At 41.2% G+C, this 27,000-nt stretch overlaps 1 protein-coding gene across 4 annotated transcripts in view; it reads right to left on the reverse strand.

Annotated features, from left to right (window-relative positions):
* Positions 1-27,000, reverse strand: part of nlgn3a (neuroligin 3a) — a 212,898-nt gene that overhangs the window by 162,217 nt on the left and 23,681 nt on the right. For 2 of the 4 annotated variants that reach the window (XM_078788072.1, XM_058063836.2), the window contains exons 2-3: positions 7,207-7,874; positions 6,282-6,341 (exon numbers count right to left, since the gene is read on the reverse strand). In XM_078788072.1, the coding sequence (XP_078644198.1) occupies positions 6,282-6,341; positions 7,207-7,702 (556 nt within the window). In that variant the 5' untranslated portion in view covers positions 7,703-7,874. The remainder of the gene's footprint in view (positions 1-6,281; positions 6,342-7,206; positions 7,875-27,000) is intronic. The other 2 variants (XM_058063837.2, XM_078788071.1) reach the window with 1 other exon arrangement.

The raw sequence follows: 27,000 nt of genomic DNA on the forward strand, positions 1-27,000 counted from the left end.
ACGGTGTTGCAGCCTGCAAGCCACCAAATGCAAATATGAATGAAGGCACCAAAGCGATGATGACAAAGGCAAATCTCACAGCCCCGTGTGGGAATATTTAGGTTTTAAACGGAATTAACAAGGTGAGCCAATGAACACTGATAAGCTGATATGTTGTATTTGTTGGAAAGTAGTGGCGACGGAAAAGGGGACTACATTGATTTTCTACCGCTTCTCCTCATGATGGAGCGTATTCCAGCTGTCTTCGGGTGAGAGGCGAGGTACACTCTGGACTGGTCACCAGCCAATCATATAGACAAACAACCATTCACACTCACATTCATACCTATGGACAATTTGGAGTCGCCAATTAACCTAGCATCTTTTTGGAATGTGGGAGAAAACCCACGCCTGCACAGGGAGAACATGCAAACTCCACACAGAGATGGCCGAGGCTGGAATCGAACTTGGGTCTCCTAGCTGTGAGGCCTGCGTGCTAACCACTCGTCCACTGTGCACTTTTTGTATTACTTTTATTAATTTTGATGCAGTGCACTATTGCATTATTATGTCAGCTTCTGTGTAAAAGGCAAAGACTTGTTCCATGCAGGAACCGAGGAAACAGTTGTGCAATTGTGCATTCACTTTACATGGAATGAAAACATAGTCAGTATTCAATTGACTCTATTGCTAAATTTAAGACTACATTTTCAGAAATGTGATGACAGAATTTGTGAATCTCTGCACGCTTCAACTCACCAGCAATATGCGGATAATTGAAGTTGGTCGAAAGAGATAAGCTCTGCGTTTCCGTCTCTCCTCCCTCTCACATGAGCTTGACACGCTGGTCTTTCATTTCCTCGTCATTAATGCTCATATCAGTGTATTAGTGAATTCATCAGAAAAGGTTTTTAGTGTCACAAGCAAAAAAAAAAACCCACTGGATATTAGTTTGCAAATCAAGGACTTTAATACACATCCTTTTTTGTCAGCATATTCTATAAATAGAGAAAAAGCTATAGTGCATTAAAAACAACTATTTCATCATTATGCACTTCTTTATTGCACTTAAGTGCAGCTTCAATCTCTCAGCTGCAAACTCGATTGAAAAACATGTGCGACACATTCAGGTGCAGTTAGACTATTGTCTTTTTTCTGCCAGATGATAAAAAACTGGTGATTAAAGCAATTTATGCCTGAACAAACTGCTCTAAAGTCATCCATAAACGGCTTATAGTCAGTGGGTGGCATATACTGTATATATATATATATATATATCTGTTTGTTGACATCCAACAGAAAATCTTGTCCAAGATTGGATGATTTTGAGTGTTTAACAGGCACATGAACAGATAGACCCCTGGTGGTGGCCCCTTTTGTCCTGAATAAAAAAGGTGCCTCCATCCATCCATGCTGGAGCCTATTCCAGCTGTCGTCGAGTGAGAGGCGGGGTACACCCTGGACTGGTCACTAGCCAATCACAGGGCACATATAGACAAACAACCATTCAAACTCACATTCATACCTATGATTGGCTGGCCACCAGTCCAGGGTGTACCCCGCCTCTCGCCCAAAGACAGCTGGGATAGGCTCCAGCACCCCCCGTGACCCTCGTGAGGATAAGCGGTAGAAAATGAATGAATGAATGAGTTCTCCTCTTATTTTGTGTGGAAGTGGTAACTTTTTGGCTACTTATTTTGTCTTTCCCCACCCTCGGCCATCTCTGTGTGGAGTTTGCATGTTCTCCCCGTGCATGCGTGGGTTTTCTCCGGGTACTCCGGTTTCCTCCCACATTCCAAAAACATGCTAGGTTAATTAGCGACTCCAAATTGTCCATAGGTATGAATGTGAGTGTGAATGGTTGTTTGTCTATATGTGCCCTGTGATTGGCTAGTGACCAGTCCAGGGTGTATTCAGAAAATGAATGAATGAAGTCTTATGTAGTGTTCTGGTAATTACAAAAATCATTGAAGAGACATGACTACCTCCCATTACGTGTGGAAGTGGTAAGTTTTTGGGAGCTTCTTTGCCTTTATTTATTGCCCAATCCTTTTGAAACACTTTCTTGAGTTTAGAATAAGTACATTGGAGAGGCTGATTAGTTAGCTTGGTAGCTTGCAATGCTGGCAACGGCCGTCTCTTATGTCGCTGCAGTGTAGCATGTGCAATATGGTGTAAGCAAAGAACGAAGTGTAAAGGTGACCAGGGGGTGTTATTTAACCTCTAAAGAGTTCTAATGATATTAAAAGTCAAAGATCTACTAATCTACTAATAAAGATTATTGTACTACAATCACAATTATGTTCCGGCCAAACATATGCATTTGTTTTTTTGCAGTTTCCATAATTTTCTGCTGTGATACTTCAAAGTGTGCATTGAAATGCACTGTTGGAAACACGTCTCTGGCAACCTCACGCCCCTGCGTGAGTACTGTAAAGAGAGGATTTAGTGCTGATCTTGCACATCCAACCACCTCCACATGACCTCGGTGACAACCCATTCAGCTATTTTGAACACGGAGCGCTAAGGTATTAAAGCAAATGAAGATGCTACTTGTTGTTCTTTTAAAATAGACCTCAGTCATCACGACGTAAACATCAAAAGGGTATGGTTTTACAACATTTACTAAACAGCAATGTTAACTATGAATTACAAGCAACTATGAATAATGTATGCAGGCAGTGTAATATTTTAGACATGTCGTTTCTTGTCTGTACTTTTGTATTCTTTAAATCAACCTAGAATTTGTATAACTCTGAAAAGCCTCCATGGTACCACAAGAAAGTATAATCTGTCAGACATCCCTGTTTGCATCAAATGTTACTATAGAAACGACATAGTTAGATTTCAAATGCAACGCATTAATTGTATATTTGTCAAACCACATCCCTTCTGTACACTTAAAAGTAAAACTGCCTATCATATACAATCCTTGTGAATCTTTTTGAAATATTAAAACACATGTTTTTCCCTAGTCATTAGCCTTAGTTATTGGAGGTCCGATTGTGTATGCTATGTGTATGCTAGCACCCTCATGCTAGCTGTTTTTCTCTCTTTAAAAAAAGCACAGAAAAATGAAAATCACATTTGTTTGTGTTCCCTTCTTGTCCACTCAGCTTCTAAAACCTGTAGTTCATCCTCCTTATATTCAGTCTCAAAAAGATAAAGTTCTGGATCCGTAGTCATTAGCCTATGTAGCTGTTTATTTTGTAGCTATCTACTATGTAGCTGTTATTGCCGGAAATAGTGCTAGTTGTCCGAGGACCCATTGTGTATGCTATGTGTATGCTAGCATTCTGATGCTAGCTGTTTTTCTCTCTTTAAAAAAGCACAGAAAAATGAAAATCACATTCGTTTATGTTCCCTTCTTGCCCACTCAGCTTCTAAAACCTGTAGTTCATCCTCCATATATTGAGTAGTCATTAGCCTATGTAGCTGTTTATTTTGTAGTTATCTATGTATCTGTTGTTGCCGTAAATAGTGCTAGTTGTCGGAGGTCCCATTGTGTATGCTAGCACCCTCATGCTAGCTATTTTTCTCTCTTTAAAAAAGCACAGAAAAATGAAAATGACATTTGTTTATTTTCCCTTCTTGCCCACTCAGCTTCTAAAACCTGTAGTTCATCCTCCATATATTGAGTCTCAAAAAGATAAAGTTCTAAATCCGTAGTCATTAGCCTATGTAGCTGTTTATTTTGTAGTTATCTATGTAGCTGCTGTTGCCGGAAATAGTGCTAGTTGTCCGAGGTTCCATTGTGTATGCTATGTGTATGCTAGCACCCTCAGGCTAGCTGTTTTTCTCTCTTTAAAAAGCACAGGCTCATAAAGATAAATTTCTGGATCCGTAGTCCTTAGCCTATGTAGCTGTTTATTTTGTTGCTAATAGTGCTAGTTGTCCGAGGTCCCATTGTGTATGCTATGTGTATGCTAGCACCCTCATGCTAGCTGTTTTTCTCTCTTTAAAACGCACAGAAAAGGGAAAATCACATACGTTTATGTTTCACATAAGTAAAATTCCACAAAAAGTTGCCCCTAAAGCGCTTATACTTCCGAGTTTGACTCCCATGTTACCTAAGAAGCATACATTCTGCTTCATTAGCACTGCTAATTCAACATAAGACAAAGAGAGGCAAGACTGTTTATGGCAACAGGGGGGCTGTTCTCCAACCGCCACTCCTCAGAATAATTTGCACAAAACCAATACATGAAACTTATGATAAAACCATTTTCTCATTACCAAACATGAGGGAGATAATTGAAAAATCGAAGAGGAAAGGGAATATTAAAGAAATATTTCTGTGTATATTCCACAACTGGGACTAATTGTGAAGCAAAAGTGGCTGCAGGGCTCGTCTCCAACAAAATTGGTTCACCAAAGTAGAACGTATGGCTGTACAGAGCGAGGCCACGAGCTGTTTCCTGCTCCCATGGAAATAGGCAGCAGAGGTGTCACAATGGGAACCAAATCATTATTGTGAAGCAAGACATACTCTTTATCAGTCTAAAGGCTAATTGTTAAGTCCTTTAGGAAGACTTTGTGAATTAGCTCTCAGTTTTCAAACAGTGTGATTAGAGCTAGTGCCTAAAGTCAAACTAGAATGTTTTTGCATGTCAATGCTTTTGTAGCTTTGACTGCATTAGTATAATGAAGCTGGGATGCTAGTGAAATATCTGAAAGATGCTTTTTCGACAGTTTGGGGTGCAGTATATTCCAAAGAAAAAATATCTAATGTTGTAAGATTGTCAGGAACATTAAACACGATGAAAAAACAACAATAACAGTTTAGCTATTATGTGCTGAGCACCATGAACAGAACTGACCGACTGACAATGCTAAAACAAATCCACTAGTGGTGTCTCGATCCGATACTCATTCATTCATTTTCTACCGCTTTTCCTCACAGGGGTCGCTGGGGGGGTGCTGGAGCCTATCCCAGCTGTCTTTGGGCGAGAGGTGAAGTACACACTGGACTGGTCGCCAGCCAATCACAGGGCACATATAGACAAACAACCATTCACACTCACATTCATACCTATGGACAATTTGGAGTCTCCAATTAACCTAGCATGATTTTTTTTTTGGAATGTGGGAGGAAACCGGAATACCCGGACAAAACCCGCGCATGCACGGGGACAACATGCAAACTCCACACAGAGATGGTCGAGGCTGGAATCGAACTTGGGTCTCCTAGCTGTGCATGTCAGCACACTAACCACTCGACCGCCGTGCCGCCCCTTGATCCGATACTGATATTGAATTTCAAAATATTTAATATCAAAATTACTGGATTACATCGGCCTGCATCCAAAATCTCCCATATTAGTTTCAATCCCAGAATCAGCACGTCTAGCAACAGCGTGTGCTAACATGTTGACAAATTAGCAAGTAGTCAGAGCGACATCAGCCGTGTGCTGTATTTGTCGTTAAAAGTCAGAAAAAGACTTGTTTCTTGTGGTGGCACAGAACCGGGGAAGTTTATTACCACCAAACTTATTGCTCATTTTAAGTAGCATCGCAAAAAAAATAGCATGAAAATTTTCACGGAAAGCTAAAATTTATTAGAAAAAGTAAACAGAAAACAGCCAACCCCTGTCCGTGGTGAGTAATGTCGGGTTTAAAAGCTTAATTTTATTATCATTCATTCGTGTTCTATTCGCTAGATGTGTTAGCAACAAGTTGGCAACACTGTTTGGCCCCATGTGTGGTTGTGTTTGACATATGAGGTATCTTGCAGGAACATTAAGATTTGAGAGGTAGTTTACCATAATTGTACGCTTACATTTAAGCTTTAAATTGACTTCAGTTCAGTTTCTACTACCACGACGGCTAAGCTTAAAATGCTTTGAATAATGACAAATAAATCATGTGTAATAAGGTCTGCATCACAATATATTATTAAAGTACTTAAACAGGTCCAAATTTGTCTATTTTCACACACCCCCACCAATGTTTTTGTTTTAGCCAACAGATAAAAATAAATAAATGAAAAACAAAGATACAATTACATTAAATATAAAGTAGTTACAGAGTATTCTTAGACATCCATTGCTTGACAAAGCTCCATTACTTATTCAAGGACCTGTTTTTTTTTTCCCAATCCGTGTCACACCACCGCATGCATTCACAGCCTCATCATGCACGCTCATCTCTCACACTCATGTCAAGGATGATCTGGCTTCCACGTTCATCCCATTAGCACTTCGGACTTGATCGCCGTTGATATTGGCGGCTTTGGTAGGATGTGCCGCATTCCTCTTTCTCTTTCATTTCATTCCGTGTAGGCTTTTTTTTTGTTTACATACCTCCTTTTCTACACATTTTCTTGTTGGGTTTCCTGGCACATTCCTTGGATATTCTTTTGACTGTAAAATGAATGGGAAAAAAAACTACAAAATAACAGAGAGCTCTGGAAAAAATTGACAAGTGACATGCAATAACTGTGTCAAAACCAACCCCCCCCCACCACCCGCTCCCCCGCCCCTTGTCATCCTCTCCACCCTCCATCAACAAGAACAACATAGAACCTGTTGAGAAAGTATCTGAATGTTGCTGCAGAAATATTCCAAAATGGTGGAATGAATTTGCTGCATCCTGGGACACAGGAAGCCCATATTCACATGCACGTCTATTTAAGACCCATTACAGGACACGCGGTTCATCAACTTATATACTTTAATCAAATGATTTGATCGCCAATTTGAATTATTTCCCTGCGTCATTTACCATTGGTGCCATAATAGTGGCGTTTCATAAAATGTCCATACTTAAATGTTAAGTTTTTTGCAAACAATCTCCATTTAAAGAGGAGAGTAAAGGGTCTTACATAGGTCAGGCTGATGCCACAGGCCTCTCATGTACCAGACAGAACATTTCACCAACCCTACAGCAAGATCATTCACTTACGAGGCAAGCTACTGATCAGTAATGTCTAATAACCCCGAGACAGTCAAGACAGTGAGGGTGGGAAAGTGCAGTTCCCCCTCTTCTTTTCGTTATTTTGTCACTGCAATACGCTATTTGGTCATCAAAAGAGGAACCTTTAACAGTGGCATGGAAGGGGAGACTTCATGGAAGGACTAAACATGGCAGGTTGAGATGGTTGACACAAACTCAGGCATGCGCCAAACAACAGGTCATGCTTTGCGCAAAAGACAAAAAAAAGAAGTAAAGAAAGAAAAGACAGATAGAAGGAGAAGTGGTTTCATCCTGCCTGCTCGACACACTCACCATCCTCTGTTGGAACGTAGATGTTCAGATAAAGACAATCCTCGTGTTGATCCTGTATGTAGGTGGTAACTATATCCAGGTTGTAGGTGAACCATATTGGCATCATGATCTCTGGCACGGCGTTGTGTATATTTTGGGGGCACACTGGAGCAAAGTGGGTGGCGTTCTTGATCCCCGACCAGGAGGACGGAGGTTCAGGAGGCATGAAGCGTTTTTCCCCCACCGGGGAGGCAGCGTAAGGGACCCCCAGATACTGGTCCACAGGCCCGAGAATTTCACTGGGGAGAGGAACCCTCACTCCTCGAAGTTTTCCATACTGTGTGTTCACAGTTGGGTGGTAGTTCTGGCCTCTCGCTGCTGCGAAGCACCAGCCAAACGTTAATACCCACAAGGACATGACGATACTGTGGCAATCGTGGGCTCCATGCCAATTCTGCAAGGGGATACGACTTCTCCTGGGCAAAAACCACATTGTCCTCGTGAGCGAGTGCAACATACAATCCAGGGCAAACGCTTGCCTGTGTCTTCGCTTATATGTGCAGTCCAGCCGCGGGTAGTCTAATCATCAGATGCTATGTTAGACCCGAGCGGCTTTGGGGGATGATGAGAAATAGTTTTGCAGCCTTGTTGGCCGCTTTCTCCTTGCTTGTCAGATCTTCTATCCGGTGCTACAAAAGAAGAAGAAAGAAGAATTAATGACAGCTCCCTGACAGCCCACCAGTGTGCTTCCTTCCGCTTAAAGTCAGTCATATTTATTGACTGCTGGAGTCCTTTTGTGTCCCGACATAAAAGAGCTCACATAAACATGACAAGAGTTCTTCCGAATAATCAAGTGACTTAGATGTTGCAATTAACTTCTTGACATCCTGTCGGCATTTACGTTTAATAACGCTAATAAGATGACGGCAATGTGACAGCCACCAATAGGTAATATTGCTCCACTCCCAAGAACAAAACATCAAGGGGCAAAACTGCATCCACAGGAATATAGTCACATGATAAAGAATTCATGCTCTGTTTCATGCAATGCAGCATTTTTTCCTTCTCTCTTTGGTGTAGATATGAACAATTTAGATTCAAACTCCCCCGAGTCTTAAAGAAAAGGGGCAGAGGAGGATGTAGCTATAGGCAGTGAGGCTTCTTCCTGTGACAGTGCTGTAATCGCTAATCAAATTCCCAGGGTGAAGTAGTGGTGCCTGGGTTAACACCTACCCACACACCGCCTGATCAATTTTCAATTTCTGCGGCTTAGACCCCCCCGCCCTCCCTCTTTCCAACCATCATCCGGCAACATTTGCTCTAAAAAGAAAAGCCAAGGTTTGAGACAGGATATTACATTCAACAAAGATAGTTTAAATCGGGGGTCTCAAACACGCGGCCCGCGGGCCAAATGTGGCCCGCAGGACACTAGTTTGAGGCCCCCGCCTTGATATGAAAGTTTAATGTTGTATGGTATCATGTACCCAGAAAAAAAATATTAGGTTTGATTAATGTTCATGTTAAAGGTTAAATAACTGTTAATAGTTATCCTCCCTATCCGTGTGGAAGTGGTAAGTTTTTGGCTATTTAAGTTTAAAGGAAATAACTTGAAGGCTACCGTTTAGGTCGCTAGCTCTCTAGTTTGCGAGTTAGCATGTGTCTCAAGACCCTGCAGTTGTGCAATATGTTGTAAATAAAAAAAGTATAAATGTGACTATAGTCGTGTTTTGTCATGTCTACAGGGCTCTAATAATGCTTTGTTCATTTTAATCTGAAAAAAATAATTTGTCTACCCACCAAATATATGTGGTTTCTTAATTTTTTATTATTTGGTGTTTTATTATTATTAATATATTAATTTATTACTGGTTGATTGATTTTCTTTATTATTGATTTGTTTATTTTTTTTTCATCTTATTTTGTGCAGAAAAATAAAAATTAAGATATTTGAGAACAGTGGAATGTTTTATCAGAGCTTTTATTGTAGAAAATCGGAACCAAAGCACTGAAAAAGTTTGTATATTTTTCTGTTTTTAATAAATGCGTTTTTTTTTTGGGGGGGGGAACCTGATGCGGCCCAGCCTTGCCCAGACCCTAGCTCCAGTGGCCCCCAGGTAAATTGAGTTTGAGACCCCTGGTTTAAATGGTTTAGAATACATCTTCCTTGGTGTGCCCTTATGGCTCGGTTGACAATGTGCAGGCCATGTGGCTCAAATATGCATCCATACATATTATGTATTATTATCTTCATCAACACACTGTAAAGAATATGCACATGACACACTACTACACTCTTGCACACAGAGGACCTGCTAACTGAAAATACATAAACACACCATCCCTCATATCCAATCTGCGGATTAAGAGGCAAGCGTTGCTAGGGGCCAAGTGTTGATAAAGGATTATACCAGAAAAGTTACCGTGCATCTAAAGTACCTATAAAAGAAGCCTGTCCAAGACTTTTTTTTTCATTTAGGTTATTAAATCAACATAAAAAGAATCCACCAACGCTATATACTGTGGTCTTAGTAAGAAGTAACCCAGTTTTGCACACCCACCTTACATTGAAACACCTACAGAAACACTAAAGACAAGCATATTCACAGACTATTATGGTGCATGTAATGATTAAAACGTAAACCTCCTGTAACCCTCAACTGCATTCTACCTCCACGGCGGTGATATTGTATATATTATTAGAACGCAATTAAGCACCGCTTGATTCATCATATTCATATTAATTGGAGGGAATGACTGGTAATGCTTCACAACAGTGCCTATTTCAGTTGCATCACGGCCTTTCGAGTCACGTGCTATTTCACATGTGCATTGTGTTTTCACCAGAGACAGCTTTAAGCAGGGGTCTCAAACTCGCGGCCCACGGGCCAAATGCGGCCCACAGGATGCTAGTTTGAGGCCCCCGTCTAGTTTGATATGGATGCCATATGGTTTCATGAATCCAGAAATGATAGCTTAAAAGGTCCAGTACCAATACCAATACCATTAGATCCAATACCAAGTGCTGATTTTGCACAAGCTACAAAATCTAGCGCTTCCATTTCTCTGTGTATTTTTCTCACCTTTGCTTCACAAATTATTGTTTGACCATTGAGCATTTTTTCCGGATTAAAAACACTTTACCAGTACACAAATGTGTCTATTCAATAATGTTTCATTGTGGTGCACAACTTATAAAAGGCAAAGTGCCTAGAAGTCTCTTGACAATCCAGATTTCCATGCAACGTCATGATCTATGAAGGAAAACAACCACAAGAAATGATTTCAAATCATTTCATCTTTATTTGAGATTCTCATGTGATGCCACAAAAATTAGATGATATCATTATGGCAGTCTTTTCATTTTACATGGGGCAAGTTCGGGCAAGTAGTTCTCACCTTAAGGATTCCCCAATTTTCCCCAAAGTAATTTTTGTTTTTAATGTAGAGCCCTGCATTTCCAACCATAAAACAGCGATCGTTAATACATTATTAAAAAAAAAAAATACAATGATAGAATGAAGGAGGAAGGGATGCTCACGAGTAGTATTTCAATTCAAAAACGGGGTACTGCCATGCACTTTGCGCAGAACAGTTTCCTTCTCCGGATGCTGTGCTAGCTCAGCCGTCAAAGCTGCTATCTCTCTGAGAGATTATATGATTACTTCCACCAAAGTGAAAACTGGTGGGGGAGGGATGCAGTGCACAGCCGTTTGATATACAGTACTCATGGATAGGAGAACATCAAGGCATTGCAGCAGGGAATGTTCAAACAGTATTCCTCGTTTGTTTGTTGACTACAACCGCTAATGGACTCCAATGCAGTCATTCTGAAAGAGTCTACGCCAGCTGCGGTACAGGAAAAGCATTTTATATCATCAACAAATTTAAAGTGAAGATGTGTGAAGGAGTGACCGGCTGCACCTGCTTCACTGTGTTAACTGCTTGTCTGTGAGGAGGCAGCTGCAACATCCTTAGTGATGGTGGTGGTGGTGGGGGGTGGGGGAGCCCAACTGGAGATGGATGACTTCTTTGCGGTTGTGTTTTCCAGCTGGGATGAGGGATCAGAGCCACTGATGGTGGTGTCTGTGATGCAATTTTTGTGGCCAGGTCAGGTCCAGATGATTGAAGTGGCTTTGCTAGTTGGGCTTTCGTCACGGGAGGAGGCTCCCACAGGAGGGGTTTAACGCTTGGAATGGATGTTATAGCTTCCCCAATGTCTGTGGCTAACTACGGCAGCTCAAGGCCATAGCAGAGAAAGCAGAGGGTAGAAGTGCAATTTCATTTTGTGGTAAAGCCACCTCAGCTGCACACTTATCATATAAGGGAGACACGTGCCTTTCTAGTTCATAACACAGACGTACGGGTTTGCAAATGTCCACGTTTCAAAATGTAGTTGCTAGCTTTTGTACCGGCCACATACTTTTTTTGTACTTGCCACGTTGGACACACGTTTCATTCAATCGTATCTACCACATCCTGGAAAGATTGTTAGCATTTGGCTGCAAGTAACACTGGATAATTTGTATTTTAATACCATCTACTTGGGTAACGATGGCACTCTCCACGGCACATTGCTCAGTCCATGCATATTTGCCATCTCTGCACCCAAGCCGAGCACAGATTAACTCACTTTTATATAGTTCAATGCTTAATAAGTTAGGACCTAGTATTGTGTCTAGTCTAAACTACTTAGGGCTGCATGGCGGTCGAGTGGTTAGCACGCAGACCTCACAGCTAGGTGACCAGGGTTCAATTCCACCCTCGGCCTTCTCTGTGTGGAGTTTGCATGTTCTCCCTGTGCATGCATGGGTTTTCACCGGGTACTCCGGTTTCCTCCCACATTCCAAAAACATGCTAACGATGCTAATGATGCTAGCAATGCTAACAAAGCATGTAGCCAAAAATATGGTAATGGTAATTGACTTGCAAGAATGCATACCTTTAATGCACTGAATATTTAATTTAACAACTAAGAATATTAGTATAGGGCTGCATGGTGGACGTGTGGTTAGCGTGCAGGCCACACAGCTAGGAGACCCAAGTTCAATTCCACCCTCGACCCTCTCTGTGTGGAGTTTGCATGTTCTCCCCGTGCATGCATGGGTTTTCTCCGGGTACTCCGGTTTCCTCCCACATTCCAAAAACATGCTAGGTTAATTGGCGACTCCAAATTGTCCATAGGTATGAATGTGAGTGTGAATGGTTGTTTGTCTGTATGAGCCCTGTGATTGGCTGGCGACCAATCCAGGGTGTACCCTGCCTCTCGCCCGAAGACAGCTGGGATAGGCTCCAGCACCCCCGCGACCCTTGTGAGGAAAAAGCGGTACAGAAAATGAATGAATGAATAAACTTAGTAATTTAGCGTAGCTGCCACTTTTGAACTGTATAAGGTTATTTTCCTTCATGATTATATTGTAGCTCTGGTAACAGCATCCCTGAATAATGTTTCACATTTATATGCATTCACACAAAAATGCTTGCACTAGAGGCTACAGTAAAAGGTATCTGTATTCAAACAGAACAGCTGCTAAATATCTGTATTCATATCACCTCTACTTTTGGTGATGCCTTTAAAAACAAAAAAAAAAACCTCCCTGATCACATCTGGAGGCCATCTTGGGACATCTCAAGTAAAAACTATGAAGTGAATATGTTCTGCACTGATGTTTCCCCAGGTGTTTCATCTGTTTCAGTACACAGACATAGCTAGTATATTTGTTATGGATACTTCTTGTAGTTAAAGAAGAGAATTTCTTACATTTACTCATCAACACAACATAGTTTTTATTGTCAATATCAACAGCAACAGGAGAAGGGGAACCCTTTGGTTGGGTTAAAAAGCTTGAGGTCAAACTTTTTAATCAGGACATAGCAAGGACATAGGACAGCGTGATTGAGTGTGTGTGTTTAGAGGACACACAGTCGTGAGGACTTCATCAGTCTCCCCTAAAACATCATCTCAGAGGTCCTCTCTGCTTTGATCTCTTCCAGTTGAAGCACTGCCAAGGGAGGAACTGAGGGAACTGGTAAGATTGCACAAGTTCTCCCTCATCATCCCGGAAATATTGATCGTCTCATCACCGGGGTGTTGCTGCCCGTAATAAATACAACTGGGGCGGTTGATGCGGGCCGGGAAGAGAGGCGGGGGTGTTGTGCTGAATCTAAGGGAGGTTATTAGCCCTTAATGCAACGCGGCACACCGCCGTGTATACACCATTAAGCACCCTGCTCCAAAATGCTCAGATCCCAAAAGGACATATTTGCAGTCAGCGGGTCCAATCCCTTACCATACTTTTTTTTGTCATGTAAATATGTAGGCTAAATTAGACTGGTGCTAGCACACTGTATATGTATATACTCTGATGTGGAAGTCATTAGGGGGGTTTGGTGCTTTGGTCTGGGTAACTTTGCTCAACTCCATATTGTAAGGTACGATATCCAATTCATGTTTACGTTCACATCACCAAAAAATATGACTTGTAAATATGAACAGCAATGGTTCTTGGCCTCTCGACAGCTGGGATAGGCTCCAGCACCCCCGCGACCCTTTTGAGGATAAGCGGTAAAAAATGAAGAGGCGGGGTACACCCTGCACTGGTCGCTAGCCAATCACAGGGCACATATAGACAAACAACCATTCACACTCACATTCATACCTATGGACAATTTGGAGTCGCTAATTAACCTAGCATGTTAAGTACCCGGAGAAAACCCACGCATGCACGGGGAGAACATGCAAACTCCACACAGAGATGGCCGAGGGTGGAATTGAACTCGGGTCTCCAAGCTGTGTGGCCTGCATGCTAACCACTCGACCGCCGTGCAGCCCTAAGACACAATACTAGGTCCTAACTCATTAAGCATTGAACTATATAAAAGTGAGTTAATCTGTACTCGGCTTCTGTTCAAGTGGGTGCAAAGATGGCAATCATGCATGGACTGAGCAATCTGCCGTGGAGAGTACCATCGTTACCCTAGTAGAGGGTATTATCAGTGGTATTTGCCTTGGAACAAAACAAAGCTGGAAAATTAATTTGAAAAGTGCTCCAAATATGTCTAATTGTTGACTTAAAAATTAGAACATTTAAAGTGGACCTATTATGCTCACATGCTAATCTTGTGTTTGACCGAAAGGGGTTCCACTGTACTGTAATTGCATGACACCACCATATTGATGCTCACAATTGACTTCGGTAAACCATAGCAACATTTGGCTTCAACATATACCTACACCACCCAAAAAACCTTAGAGGAATAGAATAAAATAAAAAGGATAAGTGGAGAACAAGATGAAAAAAAAAAAAAAAGCTCTGGGTAAATACAGATTGCAAGTCTCCCCGCTCTGTTGTTATAGCAGCTAGTCTCCTATAAAGACATTCACATTAGTCGTGGGGAACATCTAACTTAAAATGAAGTGATCCATTGTGACCTGAGAGTGTGTAATCACCGATTACAAACCCTTCTAGTGCAAACCAAGGTTGGATGTGCCATTACACAAACGACAAGAGACAGAAAGACAGGAACCAGAGGACTCTGAGTGTTACCTCAACTGAACTCATTAAAATGTGAGAGGCAACAGCAAAAACATAATTTAGTATTTTGCCATATGTGCACTGACGAGAGAAAGCCTAAGAGGCCAGGCACCATTTTGAGACCAGCTTCAATCATGAAGGGATTGCTCTCTGTCCTCCCTGTGTCGATATTGCAGAGAATATAGATCTATAAATTATTTGCTAACACGTGTTTCATTCAAATAGGCAGACATGGATTTCAAAACAGCAGATCAATAATGAATGTACACACACTCAACTATTCTTCTTGCAGGCACGCTCCTGGTATAAACTTGCTGGATCGTTTCAAATCAACGAGATAGGCATGTTGCAGCATAACAACGTCTGAACGTCAAAACCAAACAGCAGCTTTGGAAGGCTCATGCTGGGCAACAGGGATGCTATATCAGCAGGGGTGAGGGCACACTAGTCCTCGACTTTTTTTTTTTTTTCTCCCCCTCAAGACACCAAGCCTCGGTAGTCATTATATCTAAGAAGATTTGGCATGAAATCAAGGACAAAGATGCAGCACATTCTGACTGCTAATCACTGCAGTGATGCCGGCATCATTGTGAAGAAGCAGAAGGGACATGGTGATGCTGTGGCGGCCATAAGCCTCATCACTGATTCCGATATGTAACCAAGAAACTTGGAAACGTTGTTTGACCCTCGATTTGCAAGCATTTGAAAACAAATCCATTCATTCATTTATTTTCTATACCACTGGTCCTCATTAGGGGCTGCACAGTGGACGAGTGGTTTGCACACAGGCCTCACAGCTAGGAGACCCAAGTTCAATTCCACCCTCGGCCATCTCTGTGTGGAGTTTGCATGTTCTCCCCGTGTTCTACTAGCCCTGTGATTGGCTGGCGACCAGTCCAGGGTGTACCCCGCCTCTCGCCCCAAAACAGCTAGGATAGGCTCCAGCACCCCCACGACCCTAATGAGTATAAGCGGCATAGAAAATGGAAGGATATTCTAACAGGCAATTCTTACTGTCTGTCAAACATTTGCAGCATTTCTTGAAATGCTGGCTTTTCAACAGTATTAAAAAGCAACATTTTTTTTGGCTCTGCATCACGACGTGTAGTTTTTTTTGTTGAGTGGATATATTTGAGGCGAGCAGTTTTGTTTTAATAATATATTCAATTCCACACTCGGCCATCTCTGTGTGGAGTTTGCATGTTCTCTTCGTATTCTACTCGCCCTGTGATTGGCTGGTGACCAGTCCTGGGTGTACCCCGCCTCTCACCCAAAAGTCAGCTAGGGTAGGCTCCAGCACCCCCCGCGACCCTTGTGAGGATAACCGGTAGAAAATGAGTGAATGAATGATCCTCATGAGGGTCACAGGTGAGCTATCCCAGTTTTATCCCAGTACACTCTGGACTGGTCACCAGTCAACCACGAGGCAACAAATTTTCTATTCAATTTTAAAAACGCTCATAAGTTAATAAGTTAATCATTAGTGCAATACTTCAGTGATCAATGGAGGGGTCAATCACAATCACAAGGCAACAAATTTTCTATTCAATTTTAAAAACGCCTATAAGTTAATCATTAGTGCAATAAGTTAATCATTAGTGCAATACTTCAGTGATCAATGGAGGGTTCAATCACAATCACAAGGCAACACATTTTCTATTCAATTTTTAAAACGCCCATAAGTTAATCATTAGTGCAATAAGTTAATCATTAGTGCAATAAGTTAATCATTAGTGCAATACTTCAGTGATCAATGGAGGGGTCAATCATAAACAAAAGGCAACAAATTTTCTGTTCAATTTTAAAAACGCCTATAATTTAATCATTAGTGCACTAAGTTAATCATTAGTGCAATACTATTCAATTTTAAAAACGCCTATAAGTTAATCATTAGTGCAATAAGTTAATCATTAGTGCAATACTTCAGTGATCGATGGAGTGGTTTATTTAAGGGAGCCACGTACACACACTTGGGGTGCTCCAATCTATATCGATACTGTGCTTTTTCACTGATTTCGGCCGATATCCATCCCGAACATGTCTGCCATGTCTGCGACTTCCTGTGAGAGTAACCGAAAAATCCAAAAGAAGAACAAAAACCACACAGAGTTAATTATTTGTTGCTTGTTGAGGTGTGCTCTGCTGAGTGAGATCTCTTGTGATATGCTGACATTTTGGTCAATGCCCATTTTAAATTGTACTGCGCCTGACCAGTGATCTGTCCTGGGTTCAAACTATTTTTACCTTATGTCAGTTAGAAGTGGTATCAAAGATGGATGGATAGAGGTAAATCGGAAAGGGGAACAAAAAGACATACAGCATGTTACTGTAGATCCTGAGAAAAGCTCAATGGTTACGTAGCAAAATAAATAATGACAATAGTGGTCTATCCTGACGGTGCTTGAACTATTTGCTCCCCTGGAGTCAAATGTTTTGGACAGATGCGATATAGATGTTGCAAATAGAAGCAGTAAGTCCATTTTAACATCGATATTTCTCCCAAGTGACGGTACACATCTACGAGTATCACTACACAGTTATGGCAGTAAAGCGATATGAGAAACAATACATCGGATAACGTCATTTATCAAAGCTAGCAGAGTCAATTAGAAGAAAAAACGACTGAGGAGCACAACTATATAAAAACAAGAATCCCCCCAATAGTTCATCATAGCAACACCTATTGATCCACTGCAGAGAAGTGCATCCTGAAAAAAAACTCAAAGTAGCTTATCACTCAAATAGCCCACAGGGAGTCTTTAAAAAAAAAAAACACACAAGAGGAAGTATTAGGTACGTCTATAATCGAGCCCTATGTAAACACATTAGGGCTTTACACGTGGCATAGTCATTATCGAAGCTCCCACAGATGCCATTTGCAGGGTGGGATCTATCCTCTTGATGAATTGTTTACTGTGCTATTTCTAGGGCCCTGCTAGCACAGCAGCAGCTCAAGAAGGACCACATGATGAGCAGTTTAATCAAAATGACAAAAAATCACATCTTTTCAATGTTATTGAGACCCATCTGAATAGACAATGGTTCCAGTCGGAGAAGTAGGTAGAAGTAGGATTCCTTCTTTATGTATTTTTGTACTTATGGTGCACAAGCAAATTGCAGGGGGTAAGTGGAAACATTAATTTTCCAAGATGATAAGTAAATATTCTCAGTCATTTTATATTAAGACAATAAAATGACGTCAGGGGAGACAATAACCTGCGGCACAGCTGTGGCAAAATCATCACTTAACTAACTCGAATATGTAGCGGTGTGTGTATAGCTTTAAGAAAATGTTACGTGACTGATACAGCTGCTGTTTCACCTGTCATTGAGACACCAACAAAGTGTTTGTAAGGAAGCACAATTGGATGCACAGCAGTCACGGTGGGCACACAACTAGGAGACTCGGGTTCGATTCCCCAATCGGGCACCGCTGTGCATATTAGGTTAATTGCCGACTCCAAATTGTATTAGATGAATCACCTGTCATTGAGACACCAACAAAGTGTTTGTAAGTAAGCACAATTGGATGCACGGCAGTCACGGTGGGCACACAGCTAGGAGACTCGGGTTCGATTCCCCAATCGGGCATCACTGTGCATATTAGGTTAATTGCAGACTCTAAATTGTATTAGATGAATCACCTGTCATTGAGACACGAACAAAGTGTTTGTAAGGAATCACAACTGGATGCACGGTAGTCACGGTGGGCACACAGATAGGAGACCCGGGTTCGATTCCCCAGTCGGGCATCGCTGTGCATATTAGGTTAATTGCTGACTCCAAATTGTATTAGATGAATGTGAGTTTGGTGTGAATGGTTCTTTGTCTATATGTGCCCTGTGATTGGTTGACGACCAGTCAAAGGTATACCCCGCCTTCATTTCCACGTTGTTATTATTTATTACCTCCGCCCAGCGCACTGCAAAGTTTAGAACCGTTTCTGTATCATTGTTCAGGGTTATTTTTTTCAGCTTTTAATCTATTTGCAAGATGGGTTACAGTGCAATTATGTAGACATCGTGGTCTCCTGTGGATTATTCTTAATGACTTTTGGGATCTCTCGGCGGTTTAATCCAAAACCATCATCAAGGTCAAAACTTTAATTTACCTAATAATTTGTTTCACGAATGTACACTTGCAAAGACTGTGGCATCCCCCTATGCCTATACTATACTGTACTATACTATGGTGCTAATTAACAAAACACTCTAAATAAATTAAGAGCATACAAAAAGCAATACAGTGTTCCCTCGTTTATTGTGGGGATAGGTTCCCAAAATAACCCGCAATAAGTGAAGGCTTTTGAACCCCTCAATATACACTTTTCTATGATCGCGAGTAAACGACAGTGGAGAACAAAGAAGACTGACAATGGTATTCAGCCAATGAAAACACAGAAGACGATGGGCAGGTTCTTCCTTAGCAAATCAGGACTGTGCTGAGACGAACTGGACATGTCTGTACGCCTCTTCAACTCTCACGACAACAACACCCCCTACTGGTAGCAGTAATGAATACAATAACAGACACAAAACAGAGCCCTGATAGATCACTGCAATACACCACAAGGACGCAGAACACAAAGCTGTTATATACAATATGTTTTATATGTATAAATTGCACTTAAACATCAACAAACCCGCTACAGATGAACCGCAATGTAGCAAGGAACATTGTAATGTGGTTTAACTGAAGCATTTTATGTCTCAGATTCCTACAAGTAGCCACACTAGTTGCCGTGGCAACTCCAGCATCCGACACTATCTTGCAACCTTCTTCACCTTAAGCCAAATAGTCACCTTTTCCTGTCTTGTATGTCTGTGTACAAGTGAATGTGAGCACACAGTGCCCATGGGGCTTGTGAATAAACAATTAAGGGACTGTTGATCATTTGGCCTGAATATGAATGCATAAACGAGCAAAAGGGGGATGCCAGTTGAGTGAGTTGCAATATTTATCACATGAATTACTACATTTCATACACACAGCTCTAGTTACAGTGACAAGGAATGGCAGGTATAAAACTGTACATTTCTAAGGCTTTTATAATCACACAAGTGACATCTAAATCAATTGTTGCTGATTAATGCTTTGCTACTGTTCTGACTGCTGCTTTTCGCAGCCATTAATTCGCTATGATGAAAGTGCTGAATGGATTTGTAACCCAAGGTTAGATACACCAAAGAATTTTGCAGATATTAGGTGTGTCATAAGATGTAATTGTTAAGAGATTTATTGTTGAAAAAAAACTCTTGCAATACAAACAAACCTAATCATTTTTAGATTTTTTTTTTACCTAACAAATTTTATTACAGTGAAGAAAATAAGTATTTGAACACCCTGCTATTTTGCTATTTCTCCCACTTAGAAATCATGGAGGGGTCTGAAATTTTCATCGTAGGTGCATGTCCACTGTGAGAGAGATAAACTAAAAAGAAAAATCCAGAAATCACAATGCATGATTTTTTAACAATTTATTTGTGTGATACAGCTGCTAATAAGTATTTGAACACCTGAGAAAATGAATGTTAATATTTGGTACAGTAGCCTTTGTTTGCTATTACAGAGGTCAAACGTTTCCTGTAGTTTTTCACCAGGTTTGCACACACTGCAGGAGGGATCTTGGCCCACTCCTCCACACAGATCTTCTCTAGATCAGTCAGGTTTCTGGGCTGTCGCTGAGAAACACGGAGTTTGAGCTCCCTCCAAAGATTTTCGATTGGGTTCAGGTCTGGAGACTGGCTGGGCCATGCTAGAACCTTGATATGCTTCTTACGGAGCCACTCCTTGGTTTTCCTGGCTGTGTGCTTCGGGTCGTTGTCGTGTTGGAAGACCCAGCCACGACCCATCTTCAATGCTCTGACAGAGGGAAGGAGGTTGTTCCCCAAAATCTCACAATACACGGCCCCAGTCATCCTCTCTTTAATGCAGTGCACTCGTCCTGTCCCATGTGCAGAAAAACACCCCCAAAGCATGATGCTACCACCCCCATGCTTCACAGTAGGGATGGTGTTCTTCGGATTGTACTCTTCATTCTTCTTCCTCCAAACACGCTTATTGGAATTATGACCAAAAAGTTCTATTTTGGTCTCATCTGACCATAAAACTTTCTCCCATGACTCCTCTGTATCATCCAAATGGTCATATGCAAACTTAAGACGGGCCTTGACATGTGCTGGTTTAAGCAGGGGAACCTTTCGTGCCATGCATGATTTCACATCATGACGTCTTAGTGTATTACCTACAGTAACCTTGGAAACGGTGGTCCCAGCTCTTTTCAGGTCATTGACCAAGTCCTGTCGTGTAGTTCTGGGCTGATTCCTCACCTTTCTTAGAATCATTGAGACCCCACGAGGTGATATCTTGCATGGGGCTCCACTCCGATTGAGATTGACCGTCATGTTTAGCTTCTTCCATTTTCTAATGATAGCTCCAACAGTGGACCTTTTTTCACCAAGCTGCTTGGTAATTGCTCCGTAGCCCTTTCCAGCCTTGTGGAGGTGTACAATTTTGTCTCTGGTGTCTTTGGACAGCTCTTTGGTCTTCGCCATGTTACAAGTTAAAGTCTTACTGATTGTATGGGGTGGACAGGTGTCTTTATGCAGCTAACGACCTCAAACAGGTGCATCTGATTCAGGATGATACATGGAGTGCAGGTGGACTTCTAATGGGCAGACTAACAGGTCTTTCAGGGTCAGAATTCTAGATGATACACAGGTGTTCAAATACTTATTTGCAGCTGTATCACACAAATAAATTGTTAAAAAATCATGCATTGTGATTTCTGGATTTTTCTTTTTAGTTTATCTCTCTCACAGTGGACATGCACCTACGATGAAAATTTCAGACCCCTCCATGATTTCTAAGTGGGAGAAATAGCAAAATAGCAGGGTGTTCAAATACTTATTTTCTTCACTGTATATATTTTTATATTATCAAAACAAAACTGCCCGCCTCAAATATATCCACTCAACAACAAAAAACTACGTTGTGATGCAGAGCCAAAATAAATGTTGCTTTTTAATACTGTTGAAAAGCCAGCATTTCAAGAAATGCTGCAAATGTTTGACAGACAGTAAGAATTGCCTGTTAGAATATCCATCCATTTTCTATGCCCCTTACTCATTAGGGTCGCGGGGGTGCTGGAGGCTATCCCAGCTGTCTTCGGGCCAGAGGCGGGGTACACCCTAGACTGGTCGCCAGCCAATCATAGGGCACATATAGACAAACAACCATTCACACTCACATTCATACCTATGGACAATTTGGAGTCGCCAATTAACCTAGCATGCTTTTGGAATGTGGGAGGAAACCGGAGTACAAAGAAACCTAATAATTTTTATAATTTTTTTTTAACCTAATAAATTTTATTATATATTTTTATATTATCAAAACAAAACTGCCTGTCTCAAATATAGCCACTCAACAAAAAAAACGACACGTCGTGATGCAGAAATGTTGCTTTTTAATACTGTTGAAAAGCCAGCATTTCAAGAAATGCTGCAAATGTTTGACAGACAGTAAGAATTGCCTGTTAGAATATCCATCCATTTTCTATGCCGCTTATACTCATTAGGGTTGTGAGGGTGCTGGAGCCTATCCCAGCTGTCTTTGGGGTACACCCTGGACTGGTCGCCAGCCAATCACAGGGCACATACGTATAGACAAACAACCATTCACACTCACATTCATACCTATGGACAATTTGGAGGAAATGTGGGAGGAAACCGGAGTACCCGGAGAAAAACATGCAAACTCCACACAGAGATGTCCAAGCGGAGAATAGTACCCAGGTCTTTCCGATCTCCAGACTGTGTCGCCTACATGCTAATCACTCGCCCACTGTTCGGCCCCGGTTAGAAAATATATCTCACCAACGGCAATTCCATCTCATTACAATAGGAACGATTATGTTTTTGTTTGGTCATATTTTTGCATTTCACTTCATAAAATCTCATCTCGTCTTCGACTCGACCTCATGCTGTTTTTCACTGCTGTGGAGAAACAGCATGATTGCCCTGACATCCACATTTAGCTGACATTACTAATAAAATCCCAGCAAGTTCATTGAACAGCAGCGTATAGAAGGCAAATCAATGTTTACGACAGCTGCTTGCTGAGTATTACTAATGCTGCACTCAAGCTATTTGTCCTGCTCGTTACTGCCTGGAAAAGACACCTCACTTAAATTCATATTGATGGATTATCAAGCCAGATTAATGAGGATATCATTTGGGATAAAATTGAAACCTTTCAGCCAGTATGAGTCTCAGTAAGGTTTCGCACAGAAACATCGATTCGGGGAGTGGACATGGAGAATTGACTGCGTTGCAGGTGGGATGCCATTTTTCTTGAAGCGGCTATTAACACTTCACAAACACATGGAGCTAGAACTGGAGGGGGGGGGTTTGCTGCAAGTTAATTGAGGTCAGAAGTTGATCGCGCACAATGATGGCGCCATGTTCATCGGTTGTGCATTATATAACATCTACAATGTATCATGTGAAGTGTGGTTACGACTGAGTGTGTGTTAAAGATCACTCAGTCGTCCTTGGCCTGAATGGTCATCAGCAGAGTTAACATCGAGGAAGTCCATTGCACCGACGTGATAACAATGCTAAAAATAAATCGCAATTTAAAAAGGCTTATATGGATTATATGCGCTGCAAATGGGAGCACATTTCCTGCTAGGAACAGAGAATATTAATCATAATATATTACGATTACAGGCACCAAAACACAAACACATATACAGTAAAGTAATAAACCATACAAAGCCAGTCCCTTTGAAGAGCTGTTCATTCCAAGCACTTGCTATGCTGTGCATCATTTCAAAAAAGGTACTGAAGCTCTACGCCAAGTGCATGTAATTTACCGCTTCCACTGCATTCTGAATCAGCCTTTTTTTTTTTATTTTTGATTCTGCAACAAATGTCAAAGCTCCCAGCTTGTGCGATATATGTTGGAAGTGAGCTGAGACACATTTGGCAAAATAAACATAATTTTACTTGTACTTTGTACACACACACATATATATAATATATATATTCCTCTTCTTTCACTTTCGGCTTTTTCCCTTCAGGGGTTGCCGCAGCAAATCAATCTCCTCCATCCAACCCTGTCTTCCGCATCTGTCTCTCTCACACCAACTACATCCATAAACCTCGTCTTTGGTCTTCCTACCTGGCAGTTCTAAACGCAGCATCCTTCAACCAATATATTCACTATCTCTCCTCTGGACATGTCCCAACCATCTCAGTCTGGCCTCTCTGACGACTTTATCTCCAAGGCCTCAAACATGTAATGTCCCTGTGATGTACTCCGTCCTGATCCTATCCATCATGGTCACTCCCAATGAGAACCTCAACAACCTAATCTGTGCTACCTCCAGTTCTGCTTCCTGTCTTTTCCTCAGTGGCAAAGACAAAGGTCTGCCTTTTATACATATATATATATATATCTCAGGGAAAATTAAAAGGCAGACCTTCGTCATTCATGCATCCAGGCATAGTCCAGACACTACCTTTTAATAAGCTTTTATTGCATTATCTGCCTTAACATTTACAGCAGTGATTCACAGGAAGAACAGATCACTGCCATTATGGTGCTGAGACCAGTGTTTCTCAAAGGAAGCCCAAGTAGTACACAAGTTTATAGTTTTACCACAGTACACATTAGCTCTTGAAAAAGAAGGTAAACAACCACATTATATCTATCCAGCATCAGAAAAATAACATGTTTTTTCCATATTTGTTTTGCTTTTCATGTGTTTTGTCCACTTTTTGGTCTCCCACAACAAGCATGGAACTATTACTGGAACTATTAACCAATCCTTGGATTTCACCCAGTGGGACATTATTATAGGCGCACATTTATCAGTAAAAACTACAAGCAAATATTTAAAATATAAAATATACATTTTCGGACAAACACTGGTCTTGGTGGCACGGTGATCGAGTGGTTAGCGCGCAGACTTCACAGCTAGGAGACCAGGGTTCAATTCCACCCTCGGCCATCTCTGTGTGGAGTTTGCATGTTCTCCTTGTGCATGCGTGGGTTTTCCTCCCACATTCCAAAAACATGCTAGGTTAATTGGCGACTCCAAATTGTCCATAGGTATGAATGTGAGTGGGAATGGTTGTTTGTGGCTGGCGACCAGTCCAGGGTGTACCCCTCCTCTCGCTCGAAGACAGCTGGGATAGGCTCCAGCACCCCCGCGACCCTAATGAGTATAAGCAGCATAGAAAATGGATGGATATTCTAACAGGCAATTCTTACTGTCTGTCAAACATTTGCAGCATTTTTTGAAATGCTGGCTTTTCAATAGTGTTAAAAAGCAACATTTCTTTTGGCTCTGCATCATGATGTGTATTTTTTTTCGTTGAGTGGATATATTTGAGGCGGGCAGTTTTGTTTTGATAATATAAAAATATATAATAAAATTGATTAGGTAAAAAAAACTATAAAAATTATTGGGTTTGTTTGTATTGCAAGACAGTTTTTTTCAACAATAAAACGCTTAACATTTAAATCTATCAAGACCTTATGACACACCAAATATCTGCAAAATTCTTTGGTGTATCTAATCTTGTGAGTGTGAATGGTTGTTTGTCTATATGTGCCCTGTGATTGGCTGGCGACCAGTCCAGGGTGTACCCCGCCTCTCGCCCGAAGACAGCTGGGATAGGCTCCAGCACTCCCGTGACCCTCGTGAGGAAAAAGCGGTAGAAAATGAATGAATGAATGAACACTGGTCTTGAATTTCTGCAACAAAAAAAAAGAAAAAAAAACACATCCTGTAATCAAACACCTTGTATTTTTATGAGCAATGTTCCACCTGTCCGTGACAACATGGAATTGATATCAATTGGAGCCACATTTAACGTATTAATATGTTAATAAAAACATTGAAAAACGACACATTTTCATGATGTTTCTCTTCAACCGTGGCCACTTGGCTTCCTCGCAGAGCACTCACAGATGCCAAAACCGCAGGAACAGGAAGAGGCTTTTGTCATGCAAAATGGCTGCTAGTTGCAGAGAAGTGAGAGGTGCCAAGGTGTATTGTTGTGTGACAAGCTGGATTTCTTAATTCATGGCTGCACACGAGTACAATTCCATGCAGTAAGAAAAAAAAAAAAAACCTGCAGCATACTTCTTTTTCCTCTGTTATAAAAAAAAAACAGAGTAAAATAGCGTCATGTTAATTAGGCCGCAGCAGGCCCATTTACACAGGAAGCAGAGGGTTACTGTGGCCTAATGACAACAGATTAAATGAGGTCTGCCCACTGTACATGATGTCTGGACTTTTATGAGGGCATAATTAAATTCTGAACCAACAGTGATGTGCTTTTAAATAAAGGTCAACAGCAATTTCAGCAACACTTGATGACTACTTGGTCCACAGCACCAAAACAGATGTTGCTATTCTGCAAGTGAAGGGGACCTTCATTGAGACTGAGACACAAAGAGCGTACAAACGCCCGCTGCACCACATGACATCTATCAGCCATTGAAGAGGTGCTTAGGAATTGAATGCAATATAATTTATGCTTTGAATGCCCTATATACAATGCTATACAATGGGGAGGCGGCTGGGTGTGTGATGAATTTATAACTTAAGAGGTACAGTACCAGAGGTTTAACCTTGCAGCCGAACCAACAAGTGTGTTTTCATTTTCCATTAAATCAGAATTTATATTTTCTAACAGCGTATGACAACAAGATGTCTAAATGCAATTTGCATATCAACACGACTTATTAGGATCGAACTCAAAGCAGCATCCAGGTGGCTTTGGAGGAGACGCAGCGGGATTAGTGAGGTGATATCAGTCACCGCAGTTGACTTGCTTCTCTTATCCAGCACCATCACAGTACCTCTCTGTGTTTCATTGATAAGACCAGGCTGCAGCTGACGCTAGGAGAACTCAAAGCTTAAAGGGGATTGCATATTTTTATTCACAGACGTCTCTAATGTACTACTATAAGTTCTAATGTTTTGTGTAGCCACTATGGCTTTGCACATTTTTAGCTCTTGCAATAGTTTCTTTCGGGATGCTGTGTATATAAGAATTTCGGCAAAGTCCGATTTCTTCTTCATGATTGGAATATTTACATAGTTAGAGCATAGAACATGTCGTTTCATTTGAACATGCATCAGATTACAATTGAATGCATCACATAATCAGTTCACAGTTCCACATGTCCAAAAGCTTATTAAATCCTACCCCTCCATCTGTTACTTTTACAATCAGTAACTGTTACATTTGTTCACTTCCTG

This window comes from Doryrhamphus excisus, linkage group LG22 (genome assembly GCF_037039965.1).
Source record: "Doryrhamphus excisus strain RoL-2023G ecotype Guam linkage group LG22, RoL_Dexc_Guam_v1.1, whole genome shotgun sequence".
In the NCBI taxonomy this organism is placed as follows: domain Eukaryota; kingdom Metazoa; phylum Chordata; class Actinopteri; order Syngnathiformes; family Syngnathidae; genus Doryrhamphus; species Doryrhamphus excisus.